Source organism: Dromaius novaehollandiae, chromosome 3 (genome assembly GCF_036370855.1).
Source record: "Dromaius novaehollandiae isolate bDroNov1 chromosome 3, bDroNov1.hap1, whole genome shotgun sequence".
NCBI lineage: Eukaryota > Metazoa > Chordata > Aves > Casuariiformes > Dromaiidae > Dromaius > Dromaius novaehollandiae.
In genome coordinates this window covers 86,333,905-86,352,534 of record NC_088100.1, presented here as the reverse complement: position 1 = coordinate 86,352,534, position 18,630 = coordinate 86,333,905, and the positions used below count along the sequence as shown (strand labels likewise).

At 38.0% G+C, this 18,630-nt stretch overlaps 1 protein-coding gene across 3 annotated transcripts in view; it reads right to left on the bottom strand.

Moving 5' to 3' along the window:
• Positions 1–2,928: 2,928 nt before the first annotated feature.
• The window catches only part of CHRM3 (cholinergic receptor muscarinic 3), a 276,502-nt gene continuing 260,800 nt past the window's right edge, over positions 2,929–18,630 (bottom strand). For all 3 annotated transcript variants that reach the window (XM_064509353.1, XM_064509352.1, XM_026102544.2), the window contains one exon: positions 2,929–4,791. In XM_064509353.1, the coding sequence (XP_064365423.1) occupies positions 2,964–4,791 (1,828 nt within the window). In that variant the 3' untranslated portion in view covers positions 2,929–2,963. The remainder of the gene's footprint in view (positions 4,792–18,630) is intronic.

Below are 18,630 nucleotides of genomic sequence, written 5' to 3'. Positions count from 1 at the left end.
ATAATATATCCACTTGTGCATATAGTTAAAATCTTTGTGTGTGCACAGGTTTAATGCAAACACATGAAAATATAAAATACAAATTAATTTGATCCCCACTGTATTTGTAACACAGCCAAATTCTTAATATTTTATAGTGCATATTCCATTAAATAAAAAATAACTAAATTGATCTATGCTACAATATGTGTATACATAATTTATGAGGCCTGTAAATAACATTTTAAAGCCTGTTCACACATCAAAAAACTGATTGTTTATTTTTCTCTTAAAACAATCCAAGGGTTTAATTCTTCCTATTATGTAAACAGTGGTGACGGCTGCTTTCAAAGAAGCTTAACTTCATTAAACAATAATAGTTTCCTATTGTAAAATCAATACTAATATACCATAAATCCCTGTGATGAACTCTGTCTTCCTTATTTGCGCTCACATTTTGTGTATGAGGGGCACAGCACTACTCTAGATATCAGAAGATAATAATATGGCAATATATATAGATATAGATATATATTTAAATGTTAAAACATTAGTTAGGTCAACTTGAGTAATGAATGTACTTCAGCTATGTGCTTCGTTCTGTAAATAAAAGGTTAAATTTTCTTTGCAACATAGAGAACACTCTGTGGGTACCTTATAAGTCTTTGATTGTATGTGGCTACCAAACCTGTAAGCCAATTCTGGGTTTTTTTGGCTCAAAATGTCCTTGTGACATATAGATCAAGCTTTAACATTTTTTCCTTGTTTTATGCTAAACTTGTACTTGCACTAGATTTGCAATATCATTTGCAAGCTTACTTTTTGGTACACATTTTAAATGACTCATACGAAACAAAGATTTGTATGTCAAGAGTATTTGCTTTAGTGACAAGAAGGCTAGGTATACTCTATTCACTTCTCAAGCAGACCTTTATGAATCACTTTAAAAGGACACTACAGCTGAAGACTGAAGAGCAATATTTATCAACATTAAATAAAACATTTGGTGAAGTATGTATAAATATTTCTTCATATGAACATAACACAAAATTAAATAGTTCAGATACACAGACACCATTTAATATATTTCCACTGTTGTCAAAATCATCTGTAAACACCATCTCACACTGAATACAAAAGCAGCTTTTACATCAGTTCTCTGTTCACAACACTGATGCCCCTTTGTAAAAGAAAATTTTTGTTTTGTTTTATTTTCAGCAAAATAAGAGTTTAAGCAGTAAAAAAAAGTTTTGGTCAGTTCAAAGGAGAATACAAAATTATCTTTCAACATGTAGCTAAATCTGATTTAGAACAATACTTTAAAGTACAATCCTTTCCCCAGGGGATCGCTGGCTTTTATAAAATCACACTATGTTTGGTGCAGACCACATCACAAATACCAGGAAATACCGGTCATGTCTAAGCTATAAATAGTAAAGCCCTTTTTTATTTTCTTTATCAAAAATTGCCAGGTTACAAATTGGTAATAGCCACATTTCTCAAAACACTGAATAACCTGGGATTAAACAGATTTAGATGCTTTCCTACTGATGATTTTTAAAACAGATTCTGGAAAAACAACTCCAACACCTCTCAGTGAGCATCCTTCATGTGCAAAGCAACAAAGAATGTCTTTTGCACAAATCTTTTGCTTTGGGAGATCACCTGGGCAGACAGTGCAAGTGTGGGGGCTCCCCCAAGTCTGCATAGAGAAAATGACAACTTGACCTCCTAGCCGTGAGCCCCGGGCACCCTGCACGCCGGAGTGAGCTGCTGCAGCGCCCGGAGCTCGCCCAGGCCACGGCGATGCAGTCGGCATGGGGCACCCCGGCGTAAGCACGCGCCCCGGGAGCAGCACGGCCACCCCCGCACCAGGCAGGAGGCCGGCTAGTGGCCTCACTCTCTCTGCGGCCACAGCTGTGCGCTGCCACTGCCGAGCACAGATTTGGGCTCTAGCCACCCTACGGCCCATGGTGATGACGACTCCATGCCCTGCCTTGAACACAGCGTTCAGTTCCTGCAGGTCTTTCAAAGAGGCATGATCGCTTTGGGGAGAAATCCTGTGCTCAACGTTAAGGTTTTAGTGGACATGTGCCCCATTTTAAACTCTGTAGACTGTTAGGTTTACAGGCTATGCTTTGGTTGGCTCCATTTTAAATCTGTGTACACTCTTTTGGTTTCAAAGATAAATTCCAATTTCAGGCAGCAAGTAATGAGAAATATATTAATACAACAATTCTATGATTTTTTTTTAATTGCATTCATATGCAACAGTGATAGGAGGCCCTGTAAAAAAACCTAGACCAATAGTTCACCTCTTTCCTGGTATGTGTGTATTGCAGAGGTGTGAATGTATGTTATGCATACATACACACTCACACACACATATATATAACATGAGCTGCACACATAGATACTCTGCAATCAGGAGTCAGGGGTACAGTTAACAATACACCAAAAAAGGAGTAGACAAGAAAGCTCTACTTGGACAACAAGAAGCAATTTTGCAAACTATACAGTGTCTCAAATAATTTCATAAACCTGTTTTGCTAGCTTGCTATGTCTGTACGTGACTTGAATTGAAAGTTGTTGGATTCTTTGGGAACAGAAGAGTTGGGCTAGCTAGATGTGCTTACCTGAGATCCCAGAGTTGATTACAATCAAAGAGCTGGGCAGATCAGTAATGGGTTTATAATTGCTATACAGCTTCTTGCAATTTTGTAGGAAAACTTTATTAAGTCTTTCACTCCTTAGTAAAAACGTTGAAGTTTGTTAGTTTTTGCTGAATGCAGATTTGATTTTTATATTAAACTGGATTTATTAAAAGGATACATAAGCCTGGCAGCTGCTTTCACGTCTTGGTGTTTAAATGTTTGAATCAGCACCCTGGAACCACCCTCCCTCCCCGTCCCATCCCGTCCCATCCCATCCCATCCCATCCCATCCTCCCTCGTTATTGTTTTGTTTGCTTAAAAAATACTATTCTATGAAGCCTCCCTAGGGATCCGCTTATGAAAAATGACGGACTGCCTTTGCTGATACTGCTGTTTGCGTCGTTTCCGTTTGTCACACTGGCACAGCAGTAACGTCTTGAAAGTGGTTCTGAATGTTTTGTTGCACAGTGCATAGCACACGGGGTTCACCGTGCTATTGATGTAGCAAAGCCAGTACCCCAGGTGCCAGACAGTTTTGGGGATACAGCTTTTGCAAAAGGTATTCACCAGAACCATGATGTTATAGGGGGTCCAGGTAATGATGAAGGCAAGCAAAATGGCACTGAGCGTTTGTGCCGCTTTCTTTTCTTTGATAAGTGACATTCGTTTTCGCTTGGTGATCTGACTTTTGGTCTTCAAGGCAAACTTCTTTGCCAGGGTTGCTTCCTTGAAGGATAAAGGCAAGGCTGCAGATGTCTTGGCCACCGACGAAATGCCATCAGACGCTGTGGCCGACTCTACTGCTGACCCTGGCTGAATTGGAAGCTTTGAAAAGCTCTTTTGGAAACTTCCACCATCCTGAAAACTTTTTGGAGGGTGCAATTTTTTAGGTTTCCTTTCTTTTGAGTCTGTGTCAGATTTCTGCAGTTCGTCCCCTGAATCGTGCAAATCTTCTGAAGAAGGTAGTTTTGTGGAGTTGAGGATGGCGCTGTGACCGGGAAGCTTCAGCACGATCGAATAGATGGCTCTGGTCTCTGCAGCGATGTCTTCTTCGTCGGAGGAGGCTGAATTTTCGAGAGAGGCAGCGGCATCGTTGTTGTTCCAGCTGTCGCTGCTGCTGTGTTCTTGGTCCCCCTGGTCTGTGTTGGGTTCCCAGCTTTTCATCGTGAGCCAGAAGTGGCAGCGTCTGTATTTCCTCCGGGAGGAGCGTTTCATGCTCTGCTGTTGCAGCTCGTAGCTGCTGCAACTCCGGGAGCTGCCCGTTTGGTGTACAAAGCGTGCCGCCTCTCCTTCACTGCCCAAAGCCTGTAGCCCTGCTAACTCTTTGGTGCGTTTCTCGGTCTCCTTGTAGATCCTCCAATACAAAATACTCATAATGGTGACTGGCAAGTAAAAGGCAGCTATGGCAGTGCCAAAAGTGATGATAGGTTCACTTAGAAACTGGATAAAACATTCGCCAGGAGGCACAGTCCTCTCCCCAACAAAATACTGCCAGAACAAGATGGCAGGGGCCCAAAGAACGAAAGAGATGACCCATGCTAAACCAATCATAACTCCAGCCCTTTTGGTTGTTCGTTTGGCTCTATACGTAAGCGGCCTAGTGATGGAAAAATACCTGTCAAAACTTATAACAAGGAGATTCATGACAGAGGCATTACTGGCGACATAGTCAATGGCGAGCCAAAGATCACAGGCCAAGTTTCCCAAAACCCAGTGGCCCATGAGGATGTACGTGGTATAGAGATTCATGGAAATAATGCCAATGATCAGATCTGCACAAGCAAGACTCAGCAAGAAGTAGTTGTTGACCGTTTTCAGTTGTTTGTTAACTTTAAATGCAACAATCACTAGGATATTTCCTATGATGGTCACCAGTGAAAGGATCTCAGTAAGGAAAGCAATCAAAACCACTTGCCAGATAGTGTGTCCACCCAGAGGGTCTCTGCTCGTGGCATTTAGGGACGTATTTGCTGATCTCACAGTGGAGAAGGGAAAACTCTCTGTAGTCTGAGGGAAATCATAGCTGCCAATGAGCGATACTGCTTCATCAAGTAGTCCTGGTCTGTGGGAATCTCTGTTCCAGAAGGAGCTCACATTTGCAAACAGGGGGGAGGCTGAACTGTTATTGTGCATGATCATTGTGGCTCTCTGACATAGTCTGCAGTGGGGGAAAACAGAACAAAACAGAAAAACACCCAAGTGAACAAGTGACAACAGTAAATGAAAAAATCTTCCAATTCTCACATGCATAAAATCCCCCAAGCACTTGAAAGTTATCTTTATAAGCACAGCTGTCTGTGACACTTTCTAGGTCAAATATATATGGGGTAGTGCTTAACTTACAGATATGATTAATCTGGGCTCTTTGTAATATTTGCATATTGTTTCCTTCAAAACATCCAGTCACATGATAACCAAAATCCCAAGAGAATTTGAACAGCATTCAGCTATGGCTGAATGCAATAGCATTAAAATGGCCCCCCTAACTCTATAATGGATGGCCCTGAACCTTACACCTCAACAGCCTGCTATTCCAAAGCCTTCAAAAACCAAGTGCCAGACACGTGCGGCTCCAAACCCTCCAGGTCAGAGTCAGTGCTGGTCCCCAGTGCTCCTGTGGCACTCGCAAAACACAGTTCCAGTCTCAGCTGCCTGCATCTACAGATAATGATAAACCCAAATATTGTTCCATCTTTCATTACTTAAAGTACAGATATACAAAGTCAGCTTTGTTTCAGTGTTTGTCAGAGGCTACCATATCGCCTGAGATTGTAAAGATCTTTTCATTTTCATTGACATTTTGGCTGTCTGATAAAGGTACTGAAAGTTTTCAATAGTACTTTTTGCACATGACACTATGCATTTTTCATGCACATTTTTATATTTGGACTAATGATTTTGTACATCTAATGACTTCAAAATCTCTTTGGGGCAACACATGTTAAAATTTCCTTTGAAAGTATGGTCTCCAGAGTGAGGAAAAAGTGTTTGGCAGATGTCAGAGCAATCATTAAACACTTTAGGAAAAGAGGAAAAAGCATGAAAGGGATTCATAATTAAACCTTAAACCTTTTCCTCAAGTACTTCTGTAAAATGAAGTCATGCTCAGAATAGGAATTTGCATTTCCCTTATTTCATTAACTTCTGTGGTCAACTGACTAGATTCATTTTTATAAATCAATTTTTTCATCAAGCAGCAAGAATTCTGATGAAAAAGTCTTCTGCTGATGGTAAATATTCAACAAAATATGCTGTGAAACGCAAATGTTTGTTTGTTTTCTAACTGTGAATCAGTCCAGACTCAACATATAATGACATGATATAATGAGTATCAAAATGGACTGGTGTTACACAAAATATTTAACCAGAAGGGGAGTTTTTGTTTTAGGTTCTTAATTAATTTCTACATTCTGTTTTCCCTTGAACTGTACTTGTACTTTTGTTAGCAAGCCATAAAGGACCACGTGATTTTAAATGCTGCAGTTCCTTTGATATATACAGTAAACGGACTGATATTTTGTTCACTTACCTCATGCACAATAATTATCATAGAAAACATGTCTGGGGATCTAAAGTAAATGAGATATTAGGTTGCCTCTTTTATTAATAAAAGGTTACAGTGAGGTTGCTTCATCCTAATGTAATTCAACCCATTTTTAATGCATTTATCCTTCTATCACACAAGATGTGAACATAATAATAACAGCAAATATTGCTGTGGGGAATCATACATTTTAACTTTAACTCTTCTCCTGAATAGAGAGATTGTAAATTTGGAACAACACTAGCAATTTCTTTTTTTAAAAAAGTAAGAAATATATAAACTGTAAACAACATTTACTGAAATATAAAATCTAGAAAGCAAAATAAAGTTGTTTTAAATCAAAGTATTTTGAAACTAAAATTGTATTTTATCAAAAATATTTAACATTTCAAGTTCTATTTTCTTTGAAAAGTGGACATGAAGGAAATATTTCTGAACACTCACATGAAAAGATGCTACAGACATCGTTAAGCTAATTGTAAAGCTGCTCCTCTAAAACGTTGATTATTTTATACCATTTTAATTGTTCCCTTACTATCAGTAGTACTGACACACTGAGCCATATGATAACAGAAAGTGCTGTAATTTTTTTTTTCTAGGAATAGGCTTCCAGATAACACACAGATTTTGAAAACAGCTGCTGCTCTAATTGATAGAATAAATGCTTATCTTATTTTCTAGATCAACGTGCCAATCTGCTTTAACACAGAACAAACAGTAGGCACTTTGATCTAGGAAAGGAGATGAAATGTTTAAGCTATACCTAATACTTTGCAAACAAAAATAAATTAGACTGTTTTCACCATTATGAAATGAGAACTAATAGCAGGATATGACTTACCACATGATATCCTTATTATTAGGATATCCTACTGCTTCATTAATCTTACTAGTTCTTGCTGATATGAAAATTGAAGTGAAAAACATAAAATTATTTCAGAAATGAATTGAAATTAGGAATTGTTTTTGAAACAGATTTTTTCAAACTTTTTTCACTTTGAAATATTGTGCAGTATTTTATCCAAATCTGTACAATATCATAAAATTCATTTTTAAATGAAAATTTCATTTTCTTATGGAAAAAATGACATTTTTCACTAGTTGTATATTGTACTGGAAAAGGAAAGCAATTCAAAGAGAGCTGTGAGGAACTGAAGTAGCATGCATTATTTGTCTTTAAGAAGTTCTATAAGAAGAAACACTGCAAAGAAGGAGAAAAGCAAATATACAATAGGAATAGCAGCAGGTAACCTATAATTATGTATTTTAAAGAATTAGTTTTAAAAACCCAGGAAGTTAAAACAAATACACAACATTGTAACTAGTCACAAACCTTACACTGTTATCACATAACATTATAACTACCATATTATATATTATAAAAATGATTGTTAATCCTTTGAAGAAATGTAGATGCTAAGCAGACTTCCCCACATTCTCAGCTGATTTTCTCATACCTAGGTACAAATAAAGCTTTGACAACTCTGTCTGTGCTAAATGCTGCATTATATGTGGCTATCGAGTTATGTGCTTGTCTGTTTTTATGGCTATCGCACATTTCTTCTGCCTGATTGATTCAGACTTTATGTGAAATTTCATTAGAGGGTATAAAACAATCAGAGTAACAACTCTTATCAGCTTTATGTAAGATATATAAGAAGCAGGAATAGAGAGCATTCAACATATTGAAGACTGTCCCTGAATTTGTACTTAACACATAATAATGCATAATTTATATCTAATACATAATTCATGCAAGTGTCTTCCAAAGGATTTAGAGCATGAGGAGGAAATGGTGGGTGGAAGAACAGCCTATGCTGGATGTTCATAACAGTGTGAGTGATGAAACATGACAAGGGGAAGGAAAAGCAGCAAATCCTTTGCCAAAGAGGCTGGAAAGAAAGCCACTGGTGTGTGGGGCATTTCTCCCTGTAAATTAAAATATGATGCCAGAAAATGCATCCATTTGCTGTATAATAAAGAGCCATAACATTTTACATTTATCTATACTTTTTGTCCTTTGGCACTTTTGAAGCCTTGGGCTTAAAGTCTGCAGAAATTTTATTCTCTCTAATCCTACAGAAATCCATAAGAAAGATGATGTCTTAGAACTGCAGAAGATTTGGGCTGTTAAGCATGTGGAGCTGCTGAAACACAGCTGCTGCTGAAATGAGTAGGGCACAGCACAGTGCACAGTGACTTTGGCCAAACACTAAACACTCCCCTTGCAAGAACTATCCCTATCGGTTTTAATGATGAGGCAGAGCAAAGATGTCTTCAGTCTTACAGTCAGCTCAGGAAGATCCCCTTTATACAGTGTACCAGGACGACCAATCTGTTCATTCTTTATGAACAAAGCTTAGCTCACAAAGCAAGCATTTACCAACTTAGATCTCAGCATCTTTAGATATATGGCTAATATGAAGGTGAAGTCATGAAGATGGCTCTATAAAAAGAAATGCACTGAGGTATATTTCACAAAATGGCTATAAAGAAGTGAACAAGAACATGCAATTAGACAACAGATTTCTAAAAGAAAGACCAGTATTTTGTGCTTTTCCAAAGACTGTCTGCAGACATGCTTTTGAAGGCAAGACATAGAAGAACATGAATGGATAAAAGGTAAGCTACAGCATGTAACTCGCTCACTGAGGCCTCTTTCATCTATACTGCTATGTGATACCTATATGGTCACCTCTTTTCCTTTTTCTCAATCAAAAATCTACAGACTTGTCAAACTGCTTTTCTCAAGAAAATATACATGGATTTTTCTGAAACAATTTCACTGTGTACTTGCCCTCTATCAGCGAAGCTGTGGGACACGATGTAATTTTTCCTTTGTCTCCTTTGGCTAGAACACTTCCGACTATGAAGCTGGTTTAGTTCGGGTCACTAAACACACGCATCACGTCCCTACAGATCTGTCTCACACTGCTTCAAAGAAGCTGCAGAAGTCAAACTTGCACAGTGTGAGATAGACTCATTCCACCTACACTGCTGAATTGAAAGTCCGCAGAAAGGCATTTGCAAAAAGGCAGAGGGAGGGCCTGCATGGGAACGACGCTCTTGCTTTTCATTCACACCTCTTCAAACATGCTCATATGAGCTCTACTCCTTTGCCTTGACCAAAAAGGACACTCATTTATACATGGTACATCTATACAAATGGAGATCCTACATATTCAAAAACCATCAATGAAGGCACACAGAAATCTAACGTACAATAGCATTCTCCTTTGAAGGAGATGGTGAAGCACTACTCAGTGTGCGCATGAAACAAAAATACTGTTCAGCTGTGACTGATTGCTCACAAGCAACTTAATCACTTCAGCAAGTGTTGAAACCGTTCTTGCCAATTGTTTGTGGGTCAGGGTGGTTAGTCACAGTGAAACAGAAATCTGCATCAAACAGGATCAGTGGAAAACATCCTTTTTGCAGTGTTATATTTAGGAAGCAGAGACATCTTTTCTAGAGCTCTCAGATGGGATGAGGTCACGACAGTATGAGAGAGATCTGAAATGACTGTGTTTGCCAACTATATGCCAGATATGATTAGTATTGTAGGGTGCTGCCCTTCCTTCACTGACATTAGGGGCACAGAGCAGAGGATGAAAGGCATAAAGCATCCCCTCCTCATGCATACACTTACAAAAACTCTACAAGGTAACATCTAATGCCTAGTTTAGTATTGTTTGAGAAGTCTGAAAGGTAAGTTCAGAGTTGTGATGATACTATTACATTGTTTTTTCATAAAAACTACAAGCTGGTATGATCTAAGATAAAAAGAAGGTGCTAGTAGTATTGTCAATAGTCCTTTGTTATTCTGGCTCTTTTACAAGTTCCTGCAATCTAAGTGTTTAATTCAGTAAGAAATGTATTACTCATATTTTCAATTTCGTGGAAGAAACCTACTTCTACCACCACCACCACCACCATCACAACTCTACTTTCAAACAGTGACCGGATTTTCTTCACATATCTATAAATTTGGTAGCTGAATAGGGATTTCAATGCTTTAGGAAGCCACAGCAAGCCAAGTTATCCTTCTCTTTCCAAAATTGCCATGCATTTTCTAGTATGTGTACAAAAAGCACTACAGGGAAATAGAGCGCCCTGGGTCCATGGCTCAGACAAAAAAGCACATTCTACAATGCAGCTCACCAACACCTTCCCAGCAAGCCAAATCTCAGCAGTTCACAGACAGACTGGTGTGCGACCAAGTGGAAAAAGAGTCACAAATACTTTTGTAAAATGCACAGTGCAGCACAGTCTGAGTGAGAAAAACAAAACAAACAAATCTGTGAAATGATCACAGTTCTTACCAGGATGAGAGTTTACAAATCACAGGTATAATATACTAGATTACAGTTTCAAGCCAGTGAGCAACAAGGAAAACTATTTTTTTCTCCATGTAGACTTACCTGAGATTACTACTAGTGGTTTTGGGCTTTTTGGTTTTTGTTTTTTAATGAGAAGTTATGAAAGGTACCGCACAGAGGTCGTACACTCTTCCCAGCAGTTTCAGGAAAGTGTATGCACAGCACAGGCAATGGCTAGAGAGTCTTTCCCACACCTCCTCTCCAGTGCACCTCTGCTGCATGCTCCATTGGAGGGCGTCAGATATGAGGGGTCTCACTAAGGCCCATTGGGAGGGAAGGTGAGAGCCGCTGCAGAAATGCTCACTAATTGCAAAAGACAGGTAAACCATGGACTTCAAAGCCTGGCCTTTTGGAACAGACTAATTCATTGCACATTGCTGAGTTTATGGAAAGTAAAATGGAATAGACAGTAGGAACAGTTCAGTCACAGTTTTACTTCATTTCACTTCTCTTTGCTTATTCCGTATTTTCATTATTTTGTCAAGACTTCAGATTTCAGTTTACCATATTTTTCCCTTCCTTATACCTTTCTATTCACAAATACACAGCCTCACTTTTTTCAGAGAAATCTGGGTTTTTTGCTGTCTTTAGGAGGCTCTAAGATGAATTCTCCAGGAAGTCAGATGCTACTGTTTAGGCTTTGCTGTATAAGATCCCCTCAAAGTGCAAAACTTTAAGATTTAAGCATTTCACATTTGGCAAAATAGAAAATATATATGCATTTTAACATTTTCCTGAAATTATTGCTAGGTTACATATGCCAATGTTTCAAATCACGCATAGTGTTTTTTTTTCAAAACATAGTGTAAATTTTCCAAAACTTGAAATGAAAAAATGAAGATGCAAGTATTCACAATAACATTCAGGGTTTTACCTTTATTTTATAGCAACTGACATTACTTGCAGCTAATGTCACACAAGATGATGTATTCCTTATAGATATGTGCATGATAACAGGAAGAACAGTGTAATGAGCAGTGAACAGGAACCTCAGATTTACAAAGACTTACTTACGTTATCAATCTTATTACACTCAGTATAGTTTTGCATCTTTGCAGGATCAAAATACAGAGCCATAGAAATTGATCCTATTATGAAATATTCCAGCCAGTTCTCTTAAATGTTCACAGTAGATCCAAATATCTGATATACTTTTATATTCATATACATGTATATATATACTTTTGTCACATTTTCCAAATATTGATATCTAACTTTCACTAATTAACTATCAACGTGATATAAATAAAGCTCAAACATGCCCCACTAATACGAATGATCACTGCAAGCACTTCAGCCTCAATCTCTTCTGTTCTCCATCTGTAAGGATATTTTGCTTAAATATAAAATTATCTAGATTTAATAAGTCAGCACTTTAAAATCACTTCTGTGATTCACGAATTAGATTTACTTATTATTTGCTTATTATGCTGCTGTTGTTATTGTGGGAGGCATAGCAGGGAGCAAAAAAGGAACTAATTTCTTTAATCATGTGTTTCATATTCCTATTCAGCATTTACAAAATCTAACGGTAGGCACCAAAGTTACCTGATTCACCTCCTTTGCTGCCCTGCGGTCGGTGGAGGGGAAACGTCCCGTTGTGAGGGTGCTGGGGGCTGAGCCGGCCCCAGTGCCGCAGCCCCGGCTCCTGCCAGGGAACCCCCCTTTGGCACTGCCCACATGAAGGCACCGAGAAATGCAGTATGTCAAGCTGCGCCGTGGGAAGAGCCTCTCTTATTCCTTCGTTTGCCAATCCATTTCCCCTCCACTTGGACGAGGAGACCTACTTTTGTGATGCCCAACTGTATCTGCAGCCTCCATCTGTGTCCTACTCACTTCCATTGCATTTGCCTTTACAATATTCATTCTTCCAAACACCTTATTGCATGTAATGCTGCTTCACTGAAGGTTTTTATATTATGGTAAAAATGTAACTTTGAATACTAATGTGTTCTAATGGCTAGTAAATATCAATGTCTGTGGAAACATCTGCTTATTTACACAGCTATATAAATAAGAATAAATATTGTGCTACCATTAGGACCAGAAAAGAAAAAAACTCAGACATATTACATCTGTTGGCTGCATTTCAAAAATCCAGATGTATATTTCTGATCCTTTGAGTTTAGGACTTTCATCTAAGTTGAATCTGCTACCTAACTGTAGAATTTTCTTGCATATTTTCCCAAATATGTTTTATAAATAACAAATCAAAATCCTGGTCTGCATGGTTAAAAGGACAGTGATTTTAACAAATATCTATACTTTGTGAACAAGTGCAACTGTGTGATTTATTATTTACTTATTCCATAGGCTCAATGCCTCAATACGCATTTGCCTCATGACTTTTAGTTTCAGAGAAATCCTTTCCTGAAATCCTTGAAAATATTTCCAGGTAGAACCTTCAGAAATGAGCTACTAAGCTCAGGCCTGACACAGCCTCAGCCTAGTGACTAGTTTAGCATTGGTCATAGCAACAGAATGGCTTAAGGGATTGTCCCGCTCGCTCCCAGGCACGTGCGCTTAGCAGGTATTTTCTGAACGGCTCGTATGAACAAAGTGAAACCTTTAAGAGCCTGATCTGGGAAGTGTCTACAATTTCTGAACTGCGGGAAACCAAAGCAAATTAGGTCTTGCTCAATTAAGATTACAGTAAATATTGACTAATCAGATATAACTTAAAATGAAGAGGTGCATTCTTGTGAAGAAGACAGCACATTATTTAAATCCCCAGACAGCTTCTCTTTCAGAGAGGTTTATTATCATTACATTCCGTTTGTCTAAATGATACTGAGGAAATGGACATGCGGTCCAAAAAGTAGTCAGACTTGCAATCAAATACTGATGGTTTTACTCACTTGAGAAACCCCCTGGCTTCAGTGTTGTGCACTGTAGCTATCTGGGGACAGGGAGATTTGGCTGAAGGGTTGGTTGGTAGGCTGAATTTAAACACGAAACTAGATTGAGATGAAAGAAGAAAACAGCCATGTAATTATCTTGTTTATCCATTATAACGACATATTTTTTTCTTTGCGGAAAAAACTAACCTTCTCAGAGACTTCTTCATTTTACTATTTATAGACTTTTTTACACAGTACTGCTTAATATTTTGTTATTTCTTATGATGTTGAATCCCAATCCTGATTTAAAACTTCACTGCGCACATTTCTGTGTAGATGCTCAACTGTCTCTTTATGAAAAGCCATCCATTGACTCCACAGGTAATACTCCCAAAGACATATTTAAAGATCACACGTTAACATACTGTCATGGAAAATAAAAGAACGGGAATTCTTAAGCTTAACTATATTTTCCTCCTAGATAGTGTCAAATGCTTATCACTAGAGGACTTAAAATAAGCATGAAAAATATGTGCCTACACATAAAAAGAAGACGTTTTCTAAGTGAATTTCTCTTTTACTAAATACTTCATCCTCTCTAAAAAAAAATCATGTCTGAGCAAATTAATATCAAGAAGTAAGAGCCTGTTATCAAGCACATGTCAGATAAGACAAGAAGGCCTTTGTAAATTTTACCGTATTTGCTTTCCAACCCTATTTTAAGTAATCTTTGAATATGTTGAAAATCAATATTTAACGTGAATATCAGCCTTTGAGAGTATTTACGGAGCAACAGACCGCATCAGCAGACCTCTTTTCCCTGACCATCTTTAACAAAACTGTTTCAAAACACAGTAATTAATTGATTATGAAATAAAAACAGATATATTTTTGTTTTTACTCTGTCTCACTGACACAAAATACCATCAGATAAAACTGGAAAATGAAAGTATGGACATTTTTCAAATATCAAAGAAGACAGAGAGCCTGCACACTAAACTTTAAAGAGGACACCTGAAAAATTCTTCTCAATTTCATTTGTCTGTAAGAAGAAAATTAAATGACAAAATCCTGTCAAGCCTTGAAGCCAGAAAATTGAAAATATCTTTTTCTGGAAATCCTTTCAATGGAGGGAAAAAAAATAACCCCCAAAACATAAATAAAAACTCAGACTATAGTTCTGATTTTTTGCCATTTCAAAACCCATGCCTTTTTCTTGGGAAAGTAATTTCATTTTCTGTCAACTTCAAGCTGAAACTCAGATTTTTTTGACAAATGCTGCTGAGAGCAAATGAGATAAGAGATACGCTTTGTTATGTATTTAGGGAAAATCATAGAAGAATTTGTGTTCACATCTAGGTCTAGCAAAGAGCTATCAAAGCTCCAGTCCAGACATCAATTTTTACTTGGCCTCAGGTCCTGCTATATGAAAGATCTCTAACACACATTATTTAAATCTGTTAACTAACATGAGTTTAAAGTTCTCTTGAGTATGAGAGAATCCTAAACCATTTGAAATTATAGTTTTGCTGAACATTTCTTTTTTACTGTCTAATGCATTGCACGCAGGTGCTAAAAATACATACCACCTAATACTTTTGTACAGCTTTTGTTAAGGAGGGCTACTTTGGCAATTTTATAGAAGACGGAATAATGTAGCTTGAACAGTGCTAGGAATTAGCACTTTATTAATGGAAATTTATTGTTGTTCCCTTTGTTGCTGGAAATATTATTGCTATCTACTGTAGCAAAACCAGCACTTCCACACTGCACAGACGGTTTACTTAAAAAGTGGAAAGAGAATTATTGAGACGTTTCAGCTAGATGAAGAAATTGCTAAGAAATAACTATTAACCAATGAAATCTATGCAGATATTTGGACACTGGAACTGTTTATATCGCAAAGGAAATTTTATATAATTGTACTCTGTGTGTCAGAATATTATGTTTCACATTGTTTATTATTTGTTCTAAAGAGCACTTTCAGTCACACAATTATGTAAGTTTTTTAAACAGTTTAGTTTGGTCCCAAGTGAAAATAGTTCAATAGTGAAAGAGCAAAATAGTTCCGAAGTGAAATAAAAAATAGTTGGTCAGATAATGGACATTTTCAGTGCATTTATTTATTTAATTATAATTTGGAAATTCCTGATTTTTAAGTTTGGAAATATTCTTTCATTTTGATAACTTGATCAAAGTATAAAAGCATACGAAATATGCTAGTGATTCATTAAGGACCAGATTTACTGCTGGGGGAAGAAGAGAGCTATCTGAAGACTGGTGCCGTGTGTGTTCTTTCTATAACTTATGCTACTTTAATAAAACCGTAACTGAAATGCAGTGATAAAGTTGAAATGAAAAATTTTTATGTTAATGGAACACTTTGCTACTAAATCAAATGGAAAAAGGCAAAACGTTTCATTTCTACATTTCACTGTAAATATTTGTATCAAGACTGACGCTAAGTGTCATTATTCACTGGTATCTCTTTAAGTAAATTTTCTTTCCATCTATTTAAAAGTGTGGTATAATACCCACTAGGTGGCACAACAGTTATTCAGAAGCAAAAGTCTGGAATTTGCAACAAAAATTTTAAGTAGTCTTTCACAAAGCCTACATATGTAAGTGGAAACGATAACCAACTAAATTTTATCTATGCCATGATAGGGACAGTAGCAAAAATAAATGCATATAATCCAAATATTTAAAAATTATTAAAATAGTGTAAGTCTGAATCAAACTAACAGCCAAATTACCAACAATGGTTTTGTGCAGTGTCCTAACTTAATTTCCCTTTTTCCCAAAACAGACACAACTGAAAGTCCTGGTGGAATTCTCTAACTTAATCAGATTAGTCTGCTCCAAATTCAAACTCCCTGTATTATGCTACAAGGTACATACTTTTAAAGTCCCTTGGAAACCAGTGGTAGCAGACACTGAAAGTTTAAATGAATGTATGCAATTATTCTTTAATCATATACTGACAAGCAATTAAATAATGTTATCACAGAGACAAAATGGCCAATGAAAATAGTCCTGATGGGGATGCTCAGAGGGGGTAGGAGGTACTGGTGAGAAGTTTGTTTTGAGTTATTCTACATAATGGCTGTTAGTAATCCCTGTGACAGGTTCCTCTTCCAACTAGCACTTCATTAGGTTGCTATATTTTTGTTTGCTTGAATATCTGCCTTTTATGCTTACTTGAAGTATATTTAGAGAGTTTGAAGTTTTAGAACTATGCTTTTACAATTCTAGTATAAAGAATATACATTCAGGACAAAGGAAGGACTCATAGTTCATAAGTTAAATGCGGAACTGAAGTCCATCCCTACTTCTGTTGTAGGATTTCCACACTGTATAGGAGGAATCACTCATTCAGATCTTCAGAATCCTTGGAAAGGATACTGTGAAATTGAACTTAGTAATGCACAGGCAGTCCTTAATTTCTGCATTTGCAGCTTTGCAAAACAAAAATCTTGATCCATATCTTTGCAGGGTTTTGTCTGCAATCTTCTAAAATGTTCAAACCATTCCATCAACAAAAAGACCATTTTTTAATTCAGCAACTACGTACTCATCTACTACCCTACAAATTTTGCCCTCACTACATAGCTAATATACTCATGGTTTTCTGCATTCCTTCCCGGCTGCTGTTTCTTAGGTTTCATTCATTTTGACATGAAAAATAGAAAACCACATGGAGATTTAATTACATTAGGCATAAAGGTTGCTAGCTAAGTAACAGAGTTTTGCTTCTAAACTGAGAAGGTAAATTGAACTAATGATCATCTATATGTGCTCTTTCAAGCCTAAAAATTCTGTATTCTACAAACCCAATAAAGTCTGGGATAATCAACAAAAGACTTAAAACCACACACCAGGAGTCCTAGCTAAATTAGAAGGAAAATCTTTTTCCCATTCTTGATAGGGTCCGTCAGAGGGCAGGTGGAACATGGAAAGGAAGTGGAGAGCCAGAAGAAGGAGAATCTGTACCTAGAAAAATCCTCTCCCGCTCTAAAAGGTCAGAGGAATTTCGATGCTTAAAGTAAGAACAGGGATGCCTGCTGCATGCGGCTTCACTGCCTCCCATTGGCCCACATCAGAAGTATTAATGCTTCATTGAGTATTAAGTATTTCCTGCCGTCCCTCTGCCTTTTATCTTCCAGCTGCCCCACTTCTATCCTTTGGTTTGGCAGTGAGCTGTACTTCCCGGTTGTTGTGGGTCTATCTGACCAATTTGTTTTTGGATCAGAAAACAAATCCCTATTTGGCTGTCATTCAGGAGGGTTTTTGTGTTTGTTTGTTTGTTTGTTTTTATTAACTTTTCTTGGCAGTCCTGTAGTGATACACATGAGTAAAAAAGCCTAAGACTGGGAAGTCTTAATAAAGTAAGTGCCTGCTGCTGCCTGTGGGCAGATTGCAGATGCGGCAAATGGACGCAGATGTCTTCTGGGGGCAACGGAGAAAGGGAAACCTGAAGTTGCTGCTGCTCTTGCAGGAGCAAAGACTTAAATGTAGAAGGGCCAGTGTAAGCTCTGCCTCTCGTGCGCCTGCGTGCCCTGACCAACAGCTCCTGGAGACTTTTAAAGTCGAGTATGCCTCATGCAGCCCCGTTTGCAGGTGCCGTGAGACGGCTGCCTGTGTTCACGGAGAAGCTCGTCCTTGGGGCTGAGGTATCCCCCCTCCAGAGGCTGCCCTGAGCCTGGGGGCTCCTTGCGAGAGGAACTGCAGCGAGGTTTTGCACCCCAAGCCTGAGCTAATGGGTGAAAAGCAAAGGAAAACCGCACGTGCTTGCCAGTGTTCGTGTGTCAAAAGCTTCTGGGGCCCTGCATGAAATGTCACTGGGAAAACAACAGCAAACTGGATAAAGATAAAAGGGACACATTATCAAATCTACTGGAAGGAATGACTTGAGAGAGGGTAATATTACTAAATAGGTAAAGCATGATAAAAAGATGACTAAGAGGCAATCTGATAACTCGCTATGTGAATCCGAACAGCCAGCACCGACAGCCCGGAGAGCACGCAGGAAACTGTGTGACTGGAACAAGGGCTCTTGTAGCTAAATGTAGCAACAAAATCACTTGAGGTAAAAGGACATTTCCATTAGCTGGAAGCAGCAATTCTCTGTCATCAGCCCTCCCTCTTCCTATGTTAGCCCTCACGGCTTGCCCTGCAAGCAAGCAAGGCTATTACCAGCCATAGCTACAGCTAGGAGAGGAGTCTAGAAGCGA